Raw genomic sequence first — 26580 nt, forward strand, 5'->3', positions numbered from 1 at the left:
AACACCTTGTGGTACCTTTTTTATCTTTTTTATATCTGGGTCTTCCTCCTTTTGACATATCCGATAAGGCCGCATTCTCTCCTTGGTCTTATTCAAGGCGATGATCTACAGAGGAAGTGGCATGGTCTTAAAAGGGTGTTAAAGGCAGAAAATACAATAAATCATTTATTTCAGTATTTTCTTAAGAATATTATCTTTATTGATAAAATACAGAAATACAAGAATGAAACAAGTAATGCATTGCATGTTTTGTACAAGATATTGAAGTTTTGGTTAAAAAAGGATCTAAAAAAAATCACATTGCCTGTGTTCCAGAAAGATCTACACTGAGAGCCCTTTTTCGTTATATATGCCCCAATTAGTGAAGTATTCTGCTCTCACGATGTTGAAGTTTCAGAGCGATGCTAATGCCATTTATTCATACCAGTAATATCAGATGAGGATAACAGCACTTAACCAGCCTAAACAGAAGGTTTTGCAATTTTCCATTTACTAAAACTGAATTTACACGCAAACGCAAAACACAGCACCAACGAAACTAAGAAAAAAAGAAAAGGTCCCAAATAGCGTCCACAGTGTTCTTTACGTTACCTCTTTGTATTAAAAAAAGGATAGTTTTTATACCCTTAATGGTAAACCTTTTTTTTAGTTTGTATATATGGAAAAAACAATACAGGCTGGTTTATATGTGCAGTAACCAATAGACATCACTCTAAAGAACATGGTAAAACCAGTTTACAACACTAAATACTGTAGACATCTTCCTGTCCGTGGTAACTGGAGTCGGCAGCTCAGACACTGTATTAAGCTGATTCTCCTCAAAAGGTTATTTATTAGTTCTATTTTGAGTCAGTCATCTCTTTCTTCATGTTCCTCACGTATGTCTGCATGTATCTCACTCTGGACAGCTAAAAAAGACACTGACCTTTTCTACATAAGATTTGATATATTAGTGAAAGTAAAATCCATACAACTCCAGGACCTCTAAATCCATGTAGGTCTTCTGACCTTCTCAAGCCAATAATAATGTTGACACCAGTCCTACAAACCGAATGTAGCCTACGGGTGGCTGTACAATAAAATTATGCTCATTACTAACACATCCTCCAGGATAAACTGACAAAACTGTACACACTGACAAGAATACAGAAGGTACATCAACATAAATAAATACTGTATTAAAATCTAAGTTCCAATGTAATAATTATATGGTATTGTAACTGCTCTCCTGACATTTGACACTTTGGGGTCGATTCTCCCATGAACTTAATACAAAAAAAAATTGTGTAACTGTGTGGTTTTTTGATTGAAGCATATTCTCCCATCAACTTTGGGGGGAAACACTAAAATATGTACTGTACATGTCACATGTAAATTACCCTAAAGTGTATTCTGCCACTGACTTAAGTGCACTGAATATGTTGTAGTATATGGCTAATAATCCCTCAACCATTTCCCCAAATATAGGCCTTACCATTGCCAATTTAAGACTAAATAACACAAAACTAGTTGTTAAAATGTTTCTTTTTACATCTTTCTATTTTACTGCAAGTAACCCACAATACACTATTAGTTAGCATAAGATGTATGTTAATTTCTTCAATTGTTTCTGAACTGTTAATTGTTTTACTCCACAACCGATTAACTATAAACTGACATTTTTCACAATAATATAATGTAAGTCTGTTGTTAAACTAATTGTATAGAGAAACTTGATATGTCATGTTACAGTAATGAGTTTGTGATAATGATTTCTGTTGTGTTTCAGAATGAATCCATACACTGCATTCAGAACAATTTTGTAAACAAGCAAATATGCCTAACTAACAGATATGTTGTAAATGTCAGTATTATCAGCAACATGGACTGATAGTTTAGAATGGATTCCTGATAAAACAATGATGCAATCAACTACATAGTCCAAACAAGTTTATATGCTACAGCATACTGTAGGTTGTGATGTTGTATTTCAAACCAATTGCAAGTCACTGTCACTAAGAACTCACAAATCTTTCCCATTAAGCTCAGACTGGTTACTAATTAAGCAAGTGTCCTGGTCAGGTAGATCCTCTGAGGACCTCTGACATAGTGCATGTAAGAAATCAATGTCTGTATAAGAAAATATGGCACGAATCAGTATTCAAAATAGAGTGCTTAAGAATTCACCCAAAAACGTAAGATTCATACAGTATCAGTAACCTGAAGTACATCAAGATGAGGGAGTCTGTGTCTGTTCCACTCTCGGATGAGTGCAAGTAGGTTTACGTACAATGCACCTAAGGATTGTTAGGACACACTACTTCCTTTGAAACTATTTTTCACTCATTTTGCTTGTTGCCAAAATCATCAAGGGCATCATCCCCTCTTCGTACTTGATTAATTAATTGTACTTCTTGCATGGCCAGGCCTTCTATATCAGTTTAAGTGCAGTGGGCATGTCCACGCCAACGAAGGGAGAAAATGCTTACTCAAATACGTGTAACTTTTTAGTGCATTTTTCAATAAAGTGCTTGATGGGAGAATCAACCCTTAAATAGTTTAATATTTAAAAGCTGCAGGTACATCCTATTTACATTGCGAAACCTAGTTTCAGGGAATAAGAAGCAGATTGAAATTCCCAGTATAATATAAGTCATACAGTATAGTCACTCATGCCAAAGATCTGAACCAGGAAGCCAGATGAGAATACAATGCACTTCATTAAAGAATACATATTTTTATCAACACAAAAAGCTGAAACTGGACATCAAAAAAGAAGCTTGCAATCCTGGCTGTCAGCTTAAAGAAATTACAATACATTCACACTCTTATGGGAAAGTCAATAAACGAATACATTGCTTCTATTGTATTTCAGAAAAAGATACAGAAAGACAAAACATTTTATTAAACAATCAAGTACATTATTATTGGGAGCTGTTCATAAGCAATGCAAAGTCAAAGAATCATCCAGAAATGTGAATTGTTCACTGTTATGCAACCATAAATCCTACATGTTCCACAGAACAGAGGTGCTTTTGAATACTGCCTTACTTATTTTGGGAAAATATTGACAAGTGCTTAAAGGGCTGTTTCTCCATCTTTTCATGTGATGTATGTCATACTTACTGTTGAACAAATCCACACGAATTAAAATAAATTCTGCTTTGTTCAGCAATAAAATCTATTAGTATTTTATGATTTCCTTTCCTGTGTTGATCATGGACAGTTGTTTGTCAGTTGAACACTGACAGGAGTCAATTGGAAATAAATATAACAGCTGTTTACAGAAAAATAATCAGATCATTTGTGCATGAACATACTAGTGTGCGTGTGTGTTAGAGCTATCAAAGCTAATGCATTAGCATGTTCGAATAATTTTATAAGAATAATGCATTACTATAGCCTACCGTAGACTCCTGTCTGGGGTCAGGACAATGAATTTATTGAGTTTTCTGTACTGCTGCTCTCGTGATGTTTTTTGGCCTTTTGAGGTTACCGTAATCACTTCCGTGTGTATACAGTATGACCGAAATCCCAATTTGGACAACACTTTTTAACCCTTCGATTTATGATGCTTGGAAAAACTCCAAAACAATAAGAAAACGACAAATCCTTTAAAGGGAAAATTTAATCCTTTGATTTTTTTATCACTCATTACATGACACATTACAAAAGTATGTTTTAAATGCTGAATTTGACTCCATCGTTGGGAGTGACGAGCACATAAAACTTAAATTGGAGACTTGAAATCTCACAAACATACACATATACATGTAATAAAATGTAATAAAAACCTGTTGTTTTGACATCATACTGTGATGCTTAGTCACAGCAAGCATTCCATAATGGTGCATGACTGAAGTATGGATGCTTGTCATGCTTTTCCTGTGGGCAAGTGCCTAGGTTTAGGGGAGGAAGACTAAACAGTATGTTGTCAAGCATATAAAAAGACTAAAAACACAGCAAGAGATGTGGAAATGTTGCACAGAATGCAGCCGTGTGATGGCAGGCAACATGGGGTTAATCAGCCACTCACTGGCATATTTAGAACTAGATTAAGGGGAAACCCTCCTGTTAATTCAAATGCGAATATAAATTAGACATAAAGCATTTATTTCAGAAGTCTTGGCCAACTACTTCAACATAACACTACATATAGACGTAGGAATAAGAACATGAGTAATTAAATTGTGCATATTATAGATTATGAAAATAAGGATGATTCAAAATAGATTTTTTGTATACAAGTTTATAAATTGTAATAGATTTTTCTCTAGTCTTAAAGGTAGAGTGGAGGGAAGCTGACCATGGAGTTTTTACCTTCAAAGGAATCTGGGGCCTACCTCTGCTTTGAGTCTTTCAATTTCAGTATCCTGGTCCTCCAGTTGAGTCCGAAGTTGATTTGCTGCCACCTTCTCAGTCTCCACAATCTGTACCAGGTGGATGTATTTCTGCATCAGGACCTCACGTTCAATGATGATGTCGGAGTAACTGTGGGAGAAGCCGCAGAGTGACCCACCGTTAAGGGGGCTCAAATAGCAGTGCTGTGCTTTTCAGATCAATTACTGATTCAATTCAACTGTCAATTCCGGCTGGTGTTCCTGGTTATGCTGGTGTGTGTGCCAACATAAAATATGCTAATAACGGAATGATGTATTGACACATGATACTTAGAAGTCAAAAGAAAATATGCTTGTGCATATGACAGCATAAGATGAGAAACTTCAAGTATTCTTGGTATGATATTTATACGGTCAATTTCCCAGTGTGGGACTGAGAACAAAATATAATCATGGCTATATTTAAGATGAACAGCGGAATTCTAATTGGCTGGGGAAAAAAAACAGGTAAGGTTGGTGTAAATGCCGATGAAAATACTGCTGCCTGATTAAAGAAATTCCTGCAGATAAAAATTCTACTGATTTATACGAAAAAGTTTATAAAGATTTCTGTCAAATACAAAAACAGTGAAGGCTTGCATTTTACAGTACGTGTTATTCAACCACGCAGAGCCATTTCTGCCCAGGCTACCCCTCTCACGCAGAGCCTACCTGGCTTGCTGTATGGCCTCCACCCACTCCTCGCACTCCACCTCTTCCTCCGTCCTCAACTCCAGCGGTTTCTGCCCATCGTGGCCAAAAACAATCAGGATGTACTGCTTTAGGAGAGAGGGAAAACAGCTGTATGTATAGTATAAGATTACTGGTCAGGTTTCGGGATGCTTTATATTATGCACATGTGACAGGGTGTGTAGACAAAAGAATGATTTCAATGTCTGTAAGGATTAGAATGCATGGAGTAAAACTCTGACAATCAATTCCAACCTAGATTCCAGTATTAACTGACTAGCATTAAGAAATAATATACTGTATTATAAACAAAATACATTCTTGCTTCATCAAAAGTCCATTTAAATAAAAGTAAATGACAGGTCTGAGGAAAAGTAAATAACATTTTAAATATAGAAATCATATTTACAGGTGACTCCTGTATTCAAATATTTATTCATCTTTTCATATAAAATATAATGTAGTTTTAAAAAAGTAAAAGTAAAAGTGAATGCACTCCTTGCAAAATTTTTGTTATGATAATCACCACAGTAAAATTCCATTCCACAGTTTTCTCCAAAAGAAATCCACATCTAAATTAAATTAAGCATGAAGAATTCATAATCTCAGCTATACTGTATAAATATATAGTATATTGCCATAAGTATTGGGGCACACTTCCAAATCATTGAATTCAGGTCTTCCAATCATTTCCATAGTCACAGGTGTATAAAATGAAGCACCTAGGCATGCAGACTGCTTCTACAAACATTTTAAAAATGCTCTCAGGAGCTCAGTGAATTCAAGCATGTTACCGTGGTAGGATGCCACCTGTGCAATCAGTCCATTCCTGAAATTTCTTCGCTACTAAATATTCCATGGTCAACTGTTAGTGGTATTATAACAAAGTGGAAGGGGTGGACCCTTCCTGTTCCAACGTGACTGCATACCAGTCAATATAGCAAGGTTCTTAAGGACATAGATGAGCGAGTCTGGTGTGGAAGAACTTGACTGGCCTGCATAGAGCCCTGACCTCAACCCGACAGAACACCTTTGGGATGAATTATAGCGGAGACTGCGAGCCAGGCCTTCTCCTACATCAGTGCCTGACCTCACAAATGCTCTCCTGGAAGCATGGTCAAAAATTCCCATAAACACACTCCTAAACCTTGTGGACAGCCTTCCCAGAAGAGTTGAAGCTGTTATAGCTGCAAAGGGTGGGCCAACTCCATATTAAAGCCTATGAATTAAGAATGGGATGTCATTAAAATTCATGTGTGTGTAAAGGCAGGTGTTCAAATACCTTTGGCAATATATACTGCCAAAATACATACACATAGTGTATGTGTGTGTAGATATATTGTGTGTGTGTGTATATATATGTTGTTATAATATATATAAATATTTTTAAGAGACGTCACCCAAAAGAGGAACACCTTATTTGAATATTTGCAAAGTGTCTTCCTGATGCAATGGAATTGTTATGATACAGGCATATTGACCTAGTATTGACCAATCAGAGTTGGCTCATAATCACATCAGCACTTGCGGATGACTGTTGGTGCACAGATTTCCCTCCCTTCCTGGTTTTTTTGTCCTACACCTGACATTCCTGAAAATGTGACACAATTCTGTCAGAGGCAGAACACAGAGAACCTGGAGCCATTCTGTCTGAAAGGAAGACAGAGTTATCGTGCCACTGTCAATGCGGCAACTGCCTAAAGCTGTATTACGTTTCCACATTCAGAACTTCAGAGGAAACTGGTACATGCACAGGAAATTCACGCTGGTGTCAGCAAAGAATTTCTGCATAAACCTGAGTGCAAATCTAACAACTTATAAGATTTTGAAATATCACAAACACAAAGAAGCAAATTTTGATTTTAATGATTAAAAAAATCTTTTTGGTCATTTGGATAATTTTTGTAAATTAGTTGTTAATGCTGCTAAGCAACTGATAAAGAAATCAACCGCTATGTCAAAAGTTCTCCATTTACTGTACCCATGGCATACTATAAAATTTAAATAATCTATGTTCTCCGATTATATGTAGTTATCAACACATATTGATTTATTTAAGCTCTGTGTGTGACCAATTTAAAAAGCTTTAATGTGTCATTCAAAAGTGTCATTCAGTACAAGGGCTGAAATAGCATTTTATAAAAACAGGACTGCAACATAAATGCAACTACACTGATCACTCATGCAGATAATAATAATAATAGTAATAATAAAAAATAATCAAAACATCATCAATGAAGAGCAGCAGGAATTGAAAAATTTATGAGTATGTCAGGTGAGAACCCATGTCCACGTTGGTGCATATAGCTGAAGATAATGTGTCTGTAGAGGTTTATGCAGATATGTCTGTTTGTTCTTGGTGTGGGGTTCAAGGTGGGGAAATAGCTTGAGCAATCTGTAAGTATCAGCATATGTAATATTGGCTTTAATCTGGGTAATAATATGACAACAAAATTGCCATGCAGGGAGGTTCAACCTCAGAGCCATTCAGCTCTTGGGTATGCATTTAAAAAAAAAAGTAAATTCAAACTGAGATAGAATAACTTTATAAATTATACTGCACGAATTACCAGGTCATTATTACATAATGAAAAAAGGAAATAACATTCATAAAGTGACATTTTTGTGTAAACAGAAGAAACACATGAAAGGTGAGCATTGTTTTGGAGGAGGGGTGAACTCACCCGCAGAGACAGAATGAGGAGTATAAAGGACGTTTGCTGTGTGTTAGAGGAAGATAAAGACTGGGAGAAATGGCCTGGCTCTCGTGGCTTCACGACAAACAGAATTGCTATTTTACAATTTGCTAAATTAGCCATCCTGATATATCTTGTAGGTGTTAATAAAATTGCCTCCATCCACTCTCCAGTCACTGCATCCTGTGGAATTATTCACCCTCTGGAAGATTGAGGTTTCTCACAAAAACAAACATGGAACCTCTGGGACTCTTGTAATGAAGTTGTTATTGACATATACAGCCCCCATCAAAAAGATATAACATCTCAATAAGAAAAACAAGCAAAGTCATCTAGCTACATGGTGGCTCAGTGGGTACAACTGTAGCACCTCCAGGCTGACTCTTCAAACAATGCATTGGCTTTGTGTTTGTGGAGTGTGCATGTTCTGTATATGTACTCTGGTTTCTTCTCGTGGTCCACAGACATACAGAACAATTAGTTTGGCATTTCTGAATCTCTCTATATATTGATATGCTTTGTAATGGACTATATCTGTATGGAATTGGCTCCCCTGAGACCCTGACCAGTATAAGCAGTTAGATGATGAAGGGATGAAGTTACATAACACAGAACCATCTTTTGTGGTACTATCTGCAGTAGAATAATACACAAAACAGACAGAGCTATTTTATACATTAACTACTCTTGTGTGTGACGTCACTGTAAGACCTTGAAATCAGTTTTTGGTTTGAGAAAATTATGCATTGAGTTGGTTGGGTAGTAACACCTTTGCTTGTGCCAAAGACTACAGTATGTAAAGATTTCGTTAAATGTTTAATCTTCCATCTAATCACTACCAGACTAATATCTACTTCTCCGTAAGGGCTGTAGACATGTCAACACCTCTCTGATTTGCGTGTCTTTGTATGACTTTGCATATACTGCACAATCTATGAAGTAGTGTAGCCTTTCATTCAAATCACCATTGTCCTAAGGCAGTTTCGTATCACAAAGGTGCTGTGCAGTTAATAGGTATGTCTATTGGCTTTGTATAACGATTAATGCTCACTGAACCTAGGGGCATAGAAACCAGCAGGGAAAAAGGGATGTACAGTATACTCCCCAATATTTAATTTGGCTTCATCCATCCCCTCATAAAATAGACCTTTGCATTTTAATTATTCAGTTGTGCCCCCCCTCAAACACACTCCTGTGTCTCTGACTGAATCTATACCAAAAGCATGCCTTATTCCGAAGGAAAGTTTGTGAAAGTATTTGTGTCCAAAATTTGATTAAAAAAGCATTATTTCAATGCCTTGTCTTACAACAATTATTCAATCAGGATGTGCTACATTTGAGTCTCTTTATATTGTAACTTTAGCAAATACTCATGTACGTTTTTGCATTTTACTTTGTTTTCTACTATTGATTTTTTCATTCTCTTGTTACTTGGGTAGCAGAAGGATAAAGCCTGAGTAGTTACATAAAGGAAACTGCTGGAAGTACTTGAGGTTGCAAGGTTATGTTCTTTGAAGCAGAACTAACAATAATGCCAAACTATTATTTAATAAATGTACAGACATATAGCACAGCAAGCATAAAACAAACTCTGAAGCTATCAAAAAGCCCAAGACTTAATGAGGAGATAAAGACAGGATCATGTGCTGTGGGACAGGGTGAGAAAAAACCTTCCATTCAGGGTGACAAGGAGGCCTGGAGCTGATTCCAGGGTAGGGGAATTGAGGATTGCATTATATAATTTGAATTTGTTTTTAATGCAAAGCAAAGTAATATGATAAAAACAAGGTTTTTCATTAAAATATTAGTAAATATTATAGTTAAACACTGCGTACAGAGAACAAAGGAAGGATAAGGTTGGTTGGTAATGTCGTCTCGGAAAGAGGATCTTCGTTAAATAACAGTTCAGGAACAATGTCACAATGTTCACAGTCGTGGGTCTCCTAGTTTAAAAGGGATAGACATGTGATGCTCAACGCTGAAAATGTACAGCTTTCTTTGGGACCAGCAGGCCGCCTTGTCCAGCTGAACAGCAAACCCCCCCAAAGGTGAACTGCCCAAACAGACTTAAACAAAACAACCGCAGCACAAAGCAGAAGCACATCCTGGATGGGATGCCAGTCCAGTGGCGCGAAGTCAATGCAGTGACAGAAGTCAAGTGGGCGTTTTCATCATACTATCCACATACAGAAACACAGTGGCATGAATTAGCATCCCCCAGAACCACGAGGCAACTTGCACACATGCACTCACACAGACACAAAGATATACTCTGGCCAGCTTAGGGATGCCACAAAGCCCGACTGCGTGCCTTTGGACTGTGGTAGGAAAATTCAGTCATCAAAAATTATTTCAGTTTCTATGTTCAATTTCAAATTTGTATCCCATTCTACTCCATATGGCACCCATGTATACAGTATTTTCACACATATCTAACAATGATAAACAGAATTAATTTAGGGATGAAAAAAGTACATTGTACTGCATCAAAGATAAAGGCACGTGTCAAGTATTGGTTTAGAGTACTATTAAGCAGACAGCATGAAAAATAACATCACTCGATCAGATTATTTAGAGATAACAACTTCTATAAAAGGGAACGACACAGTATGTCAGTCAGTATACTTTTAAATTGTGTAAAATTCAGTAAATTGATTAGTCACATTTCTTTGATCTCGTCTGCCTTTCTCAATCACTGCCTCTTCCTTGATCATTATGCAGCACATTCATAAAACCCATTAAAATATAAACAATAAAAAATGATGCTCTGCTGCAGATTTTCACTTTGTGGCCACTGATTATGCCAAGCAAGGAAATTAACACACTAGATTATGTTTTTGTTATGTGAATGAAATCTTGAATTATGATATTAACGAGCAGTGAAACAACAGGAAACAACTAAATCAGTTTTGGAAGGCAGCACAAAGGCTGTAGACTGAAAAGAGAAATATGAACAGTGCAGATTTGTACCATCAATACATAGGCAGTATTTTAATGGGCTTGCTGATAGCTGGAATCACGATCGGTCTCAAATACCCCTCTCCAGAACATGACCTGCAATCATTATATTTGTTACATTTCCTGTTCCTCCACAAATAATGTGAGACGCTGGACACCAGGAAACAGTGTTTCACTCAGAAGCCATTTGTACATCATGCCTCCAGGGCAGGAATGGGTAATCTTATCCACAAAGGGCCAGTGTGTATGCAGGTTTTTGGGATAACCTTTAGGTCAGCAGTTCAAAACAATGTGTGAGGCACTTAATCCAATCAGTCGCCTATTAAGTAATCCAATTAGGGAATTGCAGCGAAAACCCACAAACACAACGGCCCTTACTGGATAACATTGCTTATCCATGCTCTAAGGCCAAGAGTACTTGTCATACACCTAGTTATCTTTTTCAGCTTTCAGGATGTGCACATTGTGAAAGATGCCAGTAGAAATACTAGGAACAGCAACAAATTCTCTTACCTTGAGTTTCACTAGGGAGGAAAATAATTCACATTATTTATAATATAAATTGGTCAAGGGTTGTTGCACAAGCTGCTTTGCATCCCAGGGACCACTAACAGCCTTCTGCCCCCCCTAACCACCTGCGGTAAAATAAGTGTGTTTTTCTCCAAATGGTACTGGACCTCCCACATGGTATACTGGCCTGTAGCGTTTAAAACCCAAAAGTGAAGAAGGTTATTGCAATGATCCGTCTTCACCTGACTTCAGGTCACATCCCTGCCAACATTACTGTAATGACCTTTTAAATTCTTTGCATTTGACAAACTGCCCCATTCAGGCTATTGCCTTTTAGAGGCTCAGCAGTAACCAACAGTTTGTATGTTACTCTGATGAAGTACTGGATGTTGCTGCTCTCAGTGATTAATGCAGTATGTTGTGGTTTCTGGGATGGATTTCATGCATAGATTGCAAATACATTACATCAGGGGTGTCAAACTGCAGTCCTGGGGGGCCGGAGCCCTGCACATTTTTGGGTTTCCCCTCATTTCACACACCTGATTCAACTCCTTGTGCTAACTGCCACAAAGCTCTTGAGCTGAATCATTTGTGGTGGGCCAGGGAAAGCGCTAAGTTACACAGGGCTCCAATCCCCCAGGACTGCAGTTTGACACCCCTGCATTATATGGACAAAAGTATTGGGACACGCCTCATACTGTAATCATTGAATCATTCAGACCCATTGCCACAAGTGTATAAAATCAACCTAACCATGCAGTCAGGTTTACAAATATCTGTGAAAGAATAAGTCATTCTGAAGAACTCAGTGAATTCAAATGTGATACTTTCATAGGATGCCATCTTGCAATAAGTCAGTTCATTGCATTTCTTCCCCGTTTGATATTTCATGGTGAACTGTTAGTGGTATAATTGCAAAGTGGAAGCATTTAGGAACAACAGAAACTCAGCTACAAAGTTAAAGAGAATGTTACCTGCCTGACTGTAAAGTTTGATGGAGGAGGGAAAATGGTATAGAGTTGTTTTTCAGGGATTGGTGGCCGCTAAGCTAAGGTGAAGGGAACTCTTAATGTTTCAGCACTCCAAGGCATTTTGGACAATTCTATGCTTCCAACATTGTGGAAACGGTTTGGGGAAGCCAGTTTTCTGTTCCATAATGACTGTGCCCCAATGACTGTGCCCCATAGTCGGGTGGGTTTGGTGTTGAAGAACTTGACTGGCCCACATACAGTAGAGCCCTGACCTCAACCCAATCGAACACCTTTGGGATGAACTAGAAGAGAGATTGCCAGCCAGGCCTTCACGTCCACCATCAATGCCTGACCTCACAAATGCTCTTCTAGATGAATGGGCAAAAATTCCCAGTCACACTCCAAAATCTTGTGGAAGATCTTCCAAGAAGAGTGGCAGCTGTTATAGCCACAAAGTGGGAACCAACTCCATATTTATGCTTATGGATTTAGAATATGATGTCATAAAAGTTCCTGTAGGTATAATGGCCAGGTGTCCCAATACTTTTGTGCATATAGTGTTGATGTGGCCACATCTATACATGTGCATCTATGCATCCATTTTCAATGACTTTTCCTCCAATACAAGGCCAGGGTCAGTCTGGAAGCTATCCCAGGAAACACAAGGCAGTGGATGCCCTGAGCAAGATGCCATTTTTCTATAATGGGTTTATGTCACGATGAATGCCCCTTTCTCTATTATTACTTTAAGGTGATAATCACAGAGGTCTCAATGCTGATTTTACTTACAATAAAATGCAATAAAAGCATATCAAAGAGTTCAAAGGCATATTTTGTTACTTTAAATGACATCAAAAAAAAGTGTCCAAACCCATTTCTTTTATTAGATGAAGATTCTGTTTAGGACCCATTTTTTGAACGTTGTTAACCGACACACATTTTAATGTAAAAAAAGAAAAGTGACAATGCAATGATGGGTGAAATAAAACAGCAAAGAATCAGGAAAATTACAATCACAGAGCTGCGGGAAAAAATCCATGCAAACCATTTTCAGCATCTGTGTGATAATATTAAATGGCAAAAGATTAAATGAGGAAGGGAAAATGAATCTGTGGAAAATTGCAGTCTGAGGCATCTGTGTGGTAAAGCGAAATCAATTTTGACTCAATAGTGCAGGTTTCAAACAGTGGTGGAGAAATTGTATGAACACTCAGTCTCAGGGCAACAGATTTACTTTTCACTTAGGAATGAGTGTTTTATTCACCAATACAACTTATGAAACAAAGGGGATCTCAGGTTTTAATATATTCGTCTGTAATTTGCATTACAACATAGACGGCAAACATCAATAAATCTTTAATAACATACGTTTAAAAATAAGAAACAAAACTGAATTTTAGCTGTATAAAGAAGGCACACGTGATTTAGGAAAAAAAAATGAAATGGAAAGAAGTCATTAATTTATAGAAAAAGGAATAAAGAGGCTCTGAATATAGCATAACTTATCAGTATTTTATTAGATAGGAGATTCAATCATCAGAGCTGTCCCCAAAATGTATAATTACAGCCAGAATTAAGGATGAGATGACGTCAGCCCCTTATCACACTCTGTTTCCTCCAATTACCCTCATCCCCTGTCTCAGGTGCTCTCAGTTCATCGGGAACATTCTTTTTATCCACGGTCAGCTAGTTAGTTTATCACATGGCACCGTCACAGAGCCAGTGCTGCAGCTATGTTACATCCTGATCTAGTCTTTCCAGTGTTCTGTGTGAATCTTAAATGTGAGGGAGCCTCAGATGGGTGCTGGATAACAATAGCAGCTGTGTAACAACAGCCAACAAGAACAGGATGCAAAGATCCATCTCTTACCAGCCCTATCAAGACCAACTCTGAATTCCTGATGATAATGTTTTCTCAGGTTTTCAGATATTACATATAGCCATGGAATATTCAGCAAGAATAGCAGACCTGTCCACTAACGCTGGAGAGATAAGGGCTACAATGCAGTTCAAGAGGTGTACCTACATTTATGCTGACAGAAATGTGCCTGCTGCAAATTGAATACCTTAATGTACCTTATGTTTTACAGAAACTCTTCAGCTTAATATCCAAATGAAGGAGTGCAGGCCTATATATGAATATCCCAAACTGGCATGGGCTGATATTCATTAAAAATCAAGATATCGACGTCAGTCGAATGTGTCAGCTTTGAGCATTATAAAGTGAGCAGTACCAGGCTAAAGACATCATTTCTAAAACAATGGAGATGATTACTTTGGACGATTAGTCACTTTCTGTAGTGGAGGAAGAGGGATGTCATTGGCTCATTCACCACTTAGAAGTGAGAGTTTTTCACAGTCCACAAGACGTTATTAATTCTGTTGAGCCTCCCCAGCTCAGCATGTGATCTGGAGGTCATGTGGTCTGCATGAACGATGTTAGACAGAAATATACCGGTTATCAGTATCAGTCAAAATTTCCACATTGTTGCAGCACTAAATAAAATACATGATCAACTCCTTACGTATATAATGTCTGAAACTTTGTTCATAGTTTATAAGATTTATTTAACTTTCAGTGCAAAAGTTACGTACAACAAAGTGAATAAGCTATTCACTAATAACAAATGTAAATTTTAACATTTTTAGAGCACAAATCTCTGTGTCCCTGTTTAAGGTTTACCCTACTCGTGCCTTGTTTAATTATGTTCTGCGTGTACTTATGTTCTCCTTAGTATTTTTGCTGGTGTTAGCCTCTGTGTTTAGTAATGTTTAATGTTTAATCTCTATATGTACTTTATTTCATGCTTCATGACTGCTTCAGTGAGAAACGGAGTACAATAAAACCGCAGTACCTTGGGAAAGGAATGGGAGGCATCAAACTTGATTTCCGTCGTGTATCATTTTTGATTACAAAGCAAAGGACTGTGACTATTTAGGCCTATTTCTGTACTTAGGCCTAATCAGTTTTGCATCTGGTTATCAAATAATAGACGAAGAAAAATGAAAGGGGAGTTGGTGATGGGCATATATTATCGGTCAGATGTTTGCCATTACATTAATTTTGCACTAGGAAGAGAGTCATAAGTGTGGAACTGTGGCATTTACTCTTGCCTGTGGAGTCGGAAGCTGGCCCAACTATTCTCATAGGAAGCAAATTAGTCAGAACCGTAACAGAGAAACCGAACACAGAAAAGACAGCAGTTTGGAATATCTCAAAAATGGTTAAAAGAAATAAAGAACTGAGCAATTTTCAGGTCATCTGAAGGAAAGAAACCCTAAATCTATGTGAGTTCTGAGTTAAATCTAGGTGAGTTCTGAGTTAAATCTAGGTGAGTTCTGAGTTAAATCTAGGTGAGTTCTGGAACAAAGATCAGATGAGGTAAACCAAAAATAAACCTCCACCAATATTGTAGAAATAGAAATTGTAGCAGGTTTAAAGTGTAACACCTCTACTATGAGACATGCCAGAATTAGTGTTACAGCATGGACACACGTGCTCGCCCGTCCAACTGGCCCAAAAATCTCCATTAATCATGGTACTGTAGCAGCAGGAGGAGGAGGATCTCAGAAGTGTACAGAAACATCTTGAACAACAGAAGAGCTTAATGGTCCCCATGACAGACTTGTGCCAGGGAATTATTTTTATCTTCATGCCCCTTTGCAAGATTAACTTCTATGCGTCTGTAAATCCAGTTTCTAAGAAGACTGCAAAGTTCAGCATATTGTAATCAGTTGAATAAGACATGGCTAAATCTCCAATTCTAACAAGCACATAGAAGTATCTATAAAAATCTGTCTCCCATGAACTAGTACTTATTGGAGCGGCATTTATATTTCACAATATGAGTTTTCTAAGGTGGCACAGTCTCAGCAAAGCTAACAATGGAAAATGCCTCCTGACAAAGCAGTCGAGGCCTGTTCCATTTCTTTATACTTTTCTTTCTAATTTTGGGTCAGCTGTTTATTTTTATTTGAAAAACTAAAAGGTTTATTTTATTGTTATGAGGATTTTTGTGTGTATTCCAGTGTAGCGCTGTTCTGTGAAGTCATTTTCTGTGTCAGACTCAAATACACCCCCATGCCTGACTGGAAAGCAGGGTGGGGAGCGCCACACATCAGCACAGCATATACACCCCCATGCCTGACTGGAACCAGGGTGGGGAGCGCCACACATCAGCACAGCAAATACAGTGACTTTCTTTACAAACATGAACTGGCGGTTGGCAGGCAGGAGAGGCACCAGCGATTGCTGGAACTGGCACATTATTTGCTGCTGGTGACTGCAGGTTGACATTTACAGTTACAATTATTTACGTGGAAGACATAAACCGGCACATAGTGTAGTAAATGCTTTAAACAATAGGTAAAGGTTAACCACAATCGCATGAATACTCTGAGGCTCTGAGACTATTTCACTGCTATATAAAAGTAAAACACACAAACAAAAACAAATATAAAAAGAACAACGATGAAGGAATGGCTGGCATCCTGCTCAAGTAAAATTGTACGATGTATTATGGATGGCAGAGTGAATCAGTAGGTAGCACTGTCGCCTCCGTACTGTGTGGGCGGAGCCTGCATGTCGTCCCTGTGGTGCAAGGGTTTCCTCTGGGTACTCTGGTTTCCTCCCACAGTCCAAAGACAAATAGTCAGGGAAATTTCCAGTTGAGTATGACTCCAATTGAGTGTGTGCTGTGATGGCCTGGCATCCTGTCCAGGGTGTCCTGCCATTTTGTACCCTATCCCACCTGAGACAGGTTAAAGGTTCCCCTGTATTGGATAAGCAGTTGGAAGATGGAAGATCTATCGATGTCTATTAAAATATTTTCCAAAACACCAGAAAACACCAACAGTGACTGTAAGTAAGAACATTTTCTTGGACATTTAAGTGATACAGAAGGAGCCCTGCATGTTTACAAGGACATTTTTTTCATGCAAGCAGGTATCTTCAGAATGAACACAGCTAGTGAACCCTAACCCTCCTAGGGGCCCATTATCCACCTGGCCCCCTCCCCCTTATCACACCCAAGGCAACTTTGTCATTTGTCACCAAATAAGCATTTAGTCCATTTCAAGAAGACAGTGTTACACTAATTATATATTTGAATCTTGACCATCCACTGATTCCTTCAACATCCACATTTAATTCTGTTACAGGTCTGTCTCAGTGTTCCATGTCATTTATCTTTTTTTCCACGTATAAAACTGGCTAATTGCACCAGTTGACTATGTACTGCTCAGAAAAACTAAAACGAAACAGTATCCACTGATAATCTATCCAAAAATCGGTCTCAAACGCATATGGAGTTTCAGAAGCAATATATTCAGCTCTACAGATAAAAAATTTACACACGAAGAAACTAAGTTTCTGAAATTGGAGAAATTAAATAAATCACATAAAAGAAGATTAATTTAAAATGTAAAAACTCATTACCTGTTCATTTTATATTCTTTAAATTGATGAGTGTCCAGCATTTAGTGTCTGCCATAAATTATTTAATTGAATTATTCTCTTTGTTGTAAATGGGCTATAAAGAAAAATAATTGAACAGCCCAGAAAAGAAGATCAATCCCCATATTTCATTATATCTACAGCAAACCTATTCCAAAAACACTGAATAAAACATGTGGCATCTTCAACACAGATCTATAAAAGCTGCTAGATCAAACCAAATGCAAAATTCTGAAAACTATAAACTCAATATCTACAGGAATATCATCAATAACTTGAGAGTGACAATGCAGAACTCAAACCACTTGATGTGAAACTTGTCAGGCACCTCCTTTATTATTAACGCAACAAAGTTACATCAGTACATCAAGAAAAACAACAGTAAGCCCCTTGAATTGTAGGACCAATTTAAAATGTTACCATTCAATATTTTTATTTCATAGAATTCCTCTTACACCAAAAGTCTCATTAGTAAATTCCTCATTAGTAAATATAAATAATCCCAAAATTCCATCCCACTCAACTAAACACTAAAATATAAAGGTTGATTCCCCAGATACTGAAAGCAAATACAAATGTAAAAACTATTATTCAATTCTATGAAAATTAATTACAAATAATACGGTTTTAACGCATTATGTAAATTTAATCTGCAATATGTTTCATGTACCCTGCCTCATGCCCACTGCTTCCGGGATGGACTCCAGACCCCCCGCGACCCAGTAGGATAAGCAGATTGGAAAGTAGATGGATGGATGGATGTTTCATGTAATCCATTTGTCAAGCTAGTTTATCCTGATAAAATGGTCTTTGATTGGTTGAATACAAGTAAAAGAAAGCAATACATTATTAATTCTTTTATTGTGTTTATTGAAAACAATATTTTACAAAAGATACACATCATCCACTACCTCCCAAAATAATAAGATCATTTGAATAACAATCAATTATTTGATAATACATAAATGAATGTTTACACATTGTAGTGGATCAAGACTCCATATTATCCAAAAGAACTTTAGTGCTCATGAGCAATTCTCATTAACAACATGAAACAATTAGGGCCAAGAAAGTTTAATTATACTAAATTATACTCATTTTGCTACAAATAAAAAAAAGAGAAATGGTTATCAGTGACTACTAAAATAGCCAAAAATATAAACTTCACAGCAGACTCTGAGAACTACACCGAATAAAGAACAAACTTTATATACAGCCATTTAAATAAATAGTCTTTAGCGTCACTACTAGCGACTATAATTTAATGTCCCTTGAGCATGGCAATCTCACAAAATAAACATCCCCTGGAGATGTTTTCAGAAGCCCTTTCTGACGTTGGAGAAGCATCCTCGTTGTTAGGCTCAATTTTTCAGTCTGACGCAGACACCGAATAGAAGGATGATTTAGAACTTGTACTCAATTCATTGTTTCTAATTGTGCCGTTATTCTAGATGTTTACAGTATAATTTGCTAGCTTCTCTTCACTGCAGACTCAGATTTCATTGCAGTCTGATTTATAGCGAGCTAGCTAGAAAATACAAATGGTCAGACGTTCTCCACCAATCAGATGCTCAAGTGAAAACTGAATGCTATTGGATGCCTTGGAAGCAGCTAGAAAATTAGCGGTTTTAAAAATGGGATTCATGTGGGTGGCATAACCGAAAATGCCACCACGGATACATCCTGAAAGTGAGAGTGTGTCACTTTAATATAGCGACAGGTAGCAAAAACTCTGTCCAAAAAATAACTCGACTGATAGCATGTTTATCAGCAAAAAGGAAGCAAAACAGTTGCGTTCATATAATGGGCTTTGTTGTTGTTTACTTTGTTGTTTACTAAACCAACCCTTTAAAACGGAAAATACTGCCAATGTCATCTCCCTCCTGAAAACCCACCATGAGGATGCATCTTGGTTAGAGAGAAATGATAATAATGATCATTAGGTGACGGAACTTTTCACAGTAGCTACATGGCATGTTTATTTATACAATCTCCCCAAATGCAGAAATTTATAGCAATACAACTTTATCAGCCGTGCTGTCAGCTCATCCCTTATCAGAACTAGGTACTAGCTACTACCTATTACTGTGTTCCATCTTGACTTTCAGTCCCAGATGCATTTGTCAAACCATAAAGATATGCTTTATTATGTATATAAGGCACATTAATTGCTTTTTGCCTTACCTTTGCTTCACTGCCAGGTGCTGTGAGTAAAACATTCCACAAATTTACATATTCTGGGTATTAGCCGACTAATATCTTTATTAAATAAAACATTACGAATGTTATTAATATAGAATTACCTAACTTTTATGAAATATCAAATGGCAAACTTAATTAAAAATGTGAATTTGAATATCATGTACGCTGCAATACCATACATATAATATACTTGACATGATTATCAAACATGCTGATTATTTTGTTTTTATTTCTAACTAGTATTTTTTTTTATCCAGAGTTGACCATTTTATTCGGTTGAGTATATTCTAAACTTTGCCCAAGAGTACAGCAGAGATTCTCCTGGGGTTCGAGCTGACAGCCTTTTGGCCCACATCTCCTTAACAAGTAACCAGTGTCCTCAGATTTGTCTTCAACCGTTTCTTCCAAAAAAAGCACCAGATCATCCTATACAGGCAGCCAGAAACCATCTGCCCAGTGTCCCAGGGAGGTACATGCTCAGTGAATGACTGCAACCTCCACACTGGACTTCAGTCCACCTTACTCCAGAAAACAGCGTGCTGCCTGAACTATGGTTTATCACTGCGCCAGTTTGACAACATCTACTCTCAGCTATGGCTGCTAATTTGTACTTGTATGTTTTGATTAGCATGTGTGATTATTTTTGATCTAAATAATAGTTAATGCAGTCTTAAAGAAAATCAACTCACTTGGCATGTGGCTCAGTGGGCTAAGCCTCCGTGCCTGTGATCAGAAGGTCGCCAGTTTGAGCCCAGCCTTGCCAGAATAGTCACATGACTGTGGGCCCTTGAGCAAGGCCCTTAACCCCCAGCCTCATGGGCGCCTCTGCAGGTGACTGCCCCTTACAATCAGGCTTTCTCTCACCTATATGTGTATCATAGAGAGCAAGAGAATTTCCCCACAAGGGAATAAAAACGTACCATTATTATTAACAGATTAAAAACCTTCATTCATCAGCTAAATTGAAGGCAAATCACTGTAGAATATGTGTGAGCACAAGAGAAACTCTTCAACAGGTTTTTCTGTCCTTTTGCCATAAACACACAGTCATATATTGTAGGCCAGGGCTACACAGCCCTGCTGAGAATCAGCTGTGAAGCCTCTGTGGCCAATCAGATTCAGTAACCAGGTACATGGGAGAACTGAAAACAAGGCTGGGATTTGGACCTGAGAAGGACCAGATTTGAAAAGCCCTGTTATAGGCAATCAAGAAATTCTAATTAATTCTGTGGTTAACTGCATATCTTTAGGCCACCAAAAGACCCAAAGAAAACCCCATATGACATGGGGAGAAGGTGCAGACTCTACACAAGGGAAACAGGTGGGATTCAAATGCCATACACAAGTAATGAAAGGCAACAGCACAAACCACAGAGCTGCCACGCTACCCCTCAAAGACTTAATTATAATTTTCCATGCTTTAAATTATTTGACAGGAGGCTCAGGCAGATAAAAATGTCCAAACACTTTCAACTTCTGCCGGTGGTAGGATTTCGCCATAAAAACAGAGCTTCAGCAGCTAATTAGCCTATATTATTGCAAGCTGACTGACATCAAGTAAACCAGCCCCCCTGTTCACTGTGAAATAGTACAATTTACATCACATAACAAGAACGAACAGATTACAGATTTTATCTGTTGACTGTACTGTGTATCACATGATAAAAATACCATATCATATAAAGGGCGTGCCGTAACAAAAATGAATGAACATACTGTAGTAACAGTATTAGTAGTAAAAAAAATAAGATGAGATAATATATGATTTCTATATTGTCATTGTACAGAGTTCAGTTAAACTGAGTGGCAGTCCTTCCGGTACATTCACACATAAGAAATATCAGTTAACAACTGGACGGGGAAAAATAGTAATTATAGTAAATTATTTGCAAATTCCCCCTATAAAACTAAAACTCAATACCATATATGCAATAACTGGTTCCGTATCATGAGTGGTAATTTCAATATCTGGTACACTGCACTGAAATGAACACAGCATTATGTAAAGATGGATATGAAACACTCAGTAGCCCATTTATTAGGTGTTCTTACGTAGTACCAAGCAGGACCCCCTATTGTCACCAGAATCACTTGAAGGGATAATGAACTATGCTTTCAGAGACACCTTTCTGCACGTCACTGTCATACTGAGCTGTTTTTTCTGCACCATATGCCTTTGTGTTAGCTTTGAGAAGTTCGCCCATTCTCCTCTGATCTCTCTCATTAACAAGGTGTTTTCACCCAGCAAACCATTCTCCGTAAACCAAAGCCAGTGTAATACACGAGAATTCCTGGAAGGAGACTGCTAAAAAGATGCTGGAACTACCTTGTTGGCCTCCAACACTCACACCATGATTAAAATACTTAAATATCAAGAGTTTTATTCTAATACTTCGTTCGTTATATTTACTTACAGCCACATGATTCGCGTTAGATGTACCTACAAAATGTTTATGGAGTATATTTCCTGTTTTCCATATTTACATGATTAACTTGCGAGGAAGCTTAGTACATCACTGAGTGTACAACTTTGCTCCTTCCAGCACTGCACGTCTTCAATTAAACAGACGGTTCGACAAACCTGTTGAACTAGTCTTACCGTATTTGTTCAAGAAAAAAAAAAACTTTACTCAAGTGTGATACCTCAAAGGAAGAACAAAGGAAGAACAAATTTTAGGCACCGCACACTATTCTGCAGTTGAATACATGCTAAACGTAAAATGACATAATTACGCATAAATGAGAAATAGGTGTAACATTAATAAATTCACACGAAAGAACAAATGTTAGATCATTTTCCAAACATATCTACTATTAATTGTAAGCACAGTGCCCGTGACCAGCTTTAATTCCAATAAATAACGCATAAAGGAGCTTTACATGTCCTTGGATGATCAGGTTGAACACACACGCTTCAGTACGTTTTCTGTATTACAGTATAATACAATAAGTCAGTCAATAAATGGTTAATCTGACCGCCAGAACGGTTGTTTGACATATAGGGTTACAAGAAAAAACTTTAAAGACGATATAATAACTCACCAGCTTGTCCATTGTCTCCTTGCCCACAGTGGACATTTTTGGGGCTGGGACCCTCTCACATGTGCATCCTTCTAATAAATAAATCCCAGATGGTCGAGAGCTCTGGTCGTTTTCAAAATAAAACAGGACATTTTGATACAAAGCAAAGTACTTTTCGTGCCATCGGCTGTTCTCCGCAGTCTTTTTGCTGAGATATCCGCGCTTAGTTCCTTCTTTCCGCGCAACCACTGAGAGATACAGAGCATGTCCCTCATTGTATCTCACACTTTTCTGCATTTTCTGTCTGCGTAAAAAAATGTATTAACCTTACATAACACTTCAGCGTTCTTCTCACATTGTGGTAAAATAGATAAAGCTATAACAAGAAGTGGATAAAAAATTTCCCGCCGAACCTCATTATAAAAGTTATGCTGTGGGATTATTTTATGCGGTGCAACAAATACTCCAATGAACCTGAAAAAGCGACTGAACCAAAAGCTCGTCAATTTTACCAAATGATAACTTTTTAATAGAAATAAAAGCAAAATATAATGAAGCAGATAACACGAGGGGGAAAAACGCTTATCCTGCACGTAACTGAGTACAAAAAGAACCCAGTGAACAGACGGTAAAAGAAAATCACATGTGAGATGATGTGTAATCGGATTTGACGCCGGCTTACAGATACCAGTCCGTGTGCGCGTCTGGCTGGATTGTCTTGTCGGACCTCGGTTTGAGGGGACGGACAGCGCAGTTCATCGGAGCAGATTTGCATCGCTAGAAACAAGGGCGGAGCGAAACGACACGATCTGTCTATTTAAATAAACCGATTTTTTTTCCTTTTTCATATTTTTTTTTTTACAGAAAGCTGCCCGTCAATTACCCGGTAGGTGTAGCTTGCTGAGACGCACATTACTATGTGCTTGCGCAAGAGGATGCTAATTACCTTAGCTTTTTTTTTCTTTAACGTCATTTAATTCATCTATTGCTTCTGCCCACATTCGTGCAAGGAGATTTTTTTAGGAATAATATACTCACGAATGAAATGTTTTATATCGAATGAATAGCTGAAACGTGTCTTTTCACTTCCAACAATGATAATAAACGTCAGCCTGCATTGCATTTTTAAGTTTTTAAGGAGCCAACTTTCTCCGAATACGAATAGTGTAGTGACTCAACGGAACTCGTGTTTCAAATGAGGAATAATAAATTGTCAAACGATTTTGGTGTAAACTGGCAATTATAAGTAATAAACCACAGGCAGAAGTTAAGCACCGATAATCTTCCATGTTCATGATGTCAGTTTTTGGTGTGAGTATAGTGCAGTAAGCGGTGTAAACCTAATACTTTGTCCAATCACAGTTTTCTTCTCGATCTTGATGAATGTCTTGGTTTCTCAATGGTACAGTAAATGTCACAGGGAGTCACTGTAGAAGCTAGACTATAAGCATTGTCCAGCCCTTTAGTCTGCCTGCACATGCAACAATTACACTAGAAGTATTACTTTGTGTGCATGTGTACTAACATACATAAAATGATTACAAATCGATTAGATTCGAGGAGTGCTATTTGGATGTACCAAACAGTTTGGCGTAAATTTAGATTTTCGACTCATCTGAAATTTTGTTTTTACTTATTTCAAATAAATTTTGAAACATTTCAAAAGTAGATACCGATTGACAGATTGAAAGGTGTTAGACACCCTTTTTCAAAACACTAAACTTGCACAGTGTAACGTAACAGTTCAAATCTCTCGGGGGGGGGGGGGGGGGGGGGGTTATATGACAGTTTATCGCAGGTTGCACAAAATTCCACACATAATATTTGTATCGTTTTACCCAGAAAAAAAATATATACCACTGAAGTGTTTCTGAAAATCAGATAAAAATATCTGTCAAATATTAGTTCTTGTGCAGAAACATTACCAGAAAATGCTGAGCATAATTATTACACTGCCATTAAACAGAGCTGTCCTCCAGCGACTAAACTGTCTCAGAAATAACAAAAATAAGCAACACTGGACTCCCAAATTATGTACTTAAAATCACCATAATGTTAAGTTATATTTCAGCCCTATAGTATCAACTTTTTGCATTATATAAAAAAAGCTTAAACTGGAATTTTGTCCAAACAATTGCAGTCCTGCATTTCACTGAATATATAAAAATGTTTGGCTATATGAAAGGCACAATCTTGTCACTTAATTTCCATTTTAAACTGACATGAGATTCAGCTGTTTCCCAATCCATGTTGGTGTAACCGCTCTGTCCTGGGGGAGCCTCTGATGCTGCAGCACAGATTCCTTTGCCATTTTCTTCCTCCGCTTCTCATGTGAATAAAAAAGAAGACCTTGAAACTCCCCACAGGGAGATGCTGACAGCTGGAGCGACTTGTGTGGACATTGTGGGCCTCTAGCACAGTGGAGATGCGTGGGTGCTGGGTGGGTGAGCGCAGCCCGTCATCCTGACAAAGACAGACCTGGGGAGGGTCAGGCTGGCGGAGAGCGAGAGAGAAGCAGCACGGCCTCCTGAGTTTACACTTCCCAAGGCGGAGCCATCTGGGAAAAACCCCTAACCCTCACTTCTCCAGTCAATACCTTGGGGCACAGCCACCTGCGAGCTACAAGCTAGCAAATAGGATCACATGCAGGCACTACAAATACTTCACAAACAACCGTGAACCGAAACTCAATCTCAGCAGAAGAACTCCGCTGACAGAAAGGTGCCCCCACCCTCCTGTGACCAGCATGATAAGCATGTTTTCGATACAAGGCCGCAAGACATAAACAAAAGCCCAACTAATGCATGTACTATTCAAACAATTTATTAATCAAATGACATCCTCCACCTTGTTTACCCATTTTCACTTTTCCAAGTCATCCACATGCCATTTTCCTTTCTAACGTTTTCAATCTGTCTTCAGTGCTTCATGTTTCCTGAGGAACTTGGAAGGAATCTGGTGATTCGTAAACATGACCTTGATTTGTCTGAGTAATCGTAGCAGTTAGGACCTCCAAAAAAAAATTAAAAGGTCGTTTTTTGAGCCACAAAGTCGCTGTCTAGAAGATGACTGCAATATTTTTAAACCTACAGTACAATGAATTATTTTCTGTCTGCTGCCTTCAGTCAGTTTTTACAGTTAATATTCTATACATTATTGCAGAAACTTTCAATACGTGGCCACAACATGGGGAAGCTTAGCCCTAAAAACAACAAGATTTTATAAATATCATATTTTTTGTCTATTCAGCAACCTGTCAACCTAAATCGCATTCCTGGTGAAATTGTGATATCTGCTTATAGGTTTGACCTCTTGTGAGTTGTGATCTATTAGGTGGAATTCAGGAATGCAACTGTATCCAGTCCATCAAGTTCTTCTTATCTATAATTTCCCAGGCATCAGTGAAAAGCTTGATATTTCTGGAAAAAAAAGAAACACACAAAAGTAAATTTGCATTCCTTTGTACAAACCTGTCAGAGACATAATTAGTAGACAAAAAAAAAGCAATGTGTGGAAACAAGAGCATCGCAGATAGGCACAACACAAACATACTGGTAAGACAGTAAAACACAGTCACCTCTACCTTAGAGTGTAAAAGTGTGATGGGAGAACAAAGCCGTTTGCCATGGAAGCGATTTATGTGCTTTCCGAGCATCTACCAAACAAGCACTGATAACATCAATAACACTGGGGAGACAAACGAAAGACCCAGACAAACA

At 37.9% G+C, this 26580-nt stretch overlaps 2 protein-coding genes across 5 annotated transcripts in view; both read right to left on the bottom strand.

Moving 5' to 3' along the window:
- rasgrf2b (Ras protein-specific guanine nucleotide-releasing factor 2b) overlaps positions 1–24603 on the bottom strand; it is a 56066-nt gene extending 31463 nt beyond the window's left edge. For 2 of the 3 annotated variants that reach the window (XM_048991430.1, XM_048991411.1), the window contains exons 1-4: positions 22883–24603; positions 5031–5137; positions 4323–4470; positions 16–105 (exon numbers count right to left, since the gene is read on the bottom strand). In XM_048991430.1, the coding sequence (XP_048847387.1) occupies positions 16–105; positions 4323–4470; positions 5031–5137; positions 22883–23158 (621 nt within the window). In that variant the 5' untranslated portion in view covers positions 23159–24603. The remainder of the gene's footprint in view (positions 1–15; positions 106–4322; positions 4471–5030; positions 5138–22882) is intronic. The other variant, XM_048991419.1, reaches the window with a different exon arrangement.
- A 1065-nt stretch (positions 24604–25668) lies between these two features.
- msh3 (mutS homolog 3 (E. coli)) overlaps positions 25669–26580 on the bottom strand; it is a 67368-nt gene continuing 66456 nt past the window's right edge. For both annotated transcript variants that reach the window (XR_007384725.1, XM_048991478.1), the window contains exon 24: positions 25669–26280. Coding sequence is in view for 1 of the 2 variants with exons in the window: in XM_048991478.1 (XP_048847435.1) it covers positions 26202–26280 (79 nt within the window). In the remaining variant the exon portion in view is untranslated. The remainder of the gene's footprint in view (positions 26281–26580) is intronic.

Source organism: Brienomyrus brachyistius, chromosome 2 (genome assembly GCF_023856365.1).
Source record: "Brienomyrus brachyistius isolate T26 chromosome 2, BBRACH_0.4, whole genome shotgun sequence".
Lineage (NCBI taxonomy): Eukaryota > Metazoa > Chordata > Actinopteri > Osteoglossiformes > Mormyridae > Brienomyrus > Brienomyrus brachyistius.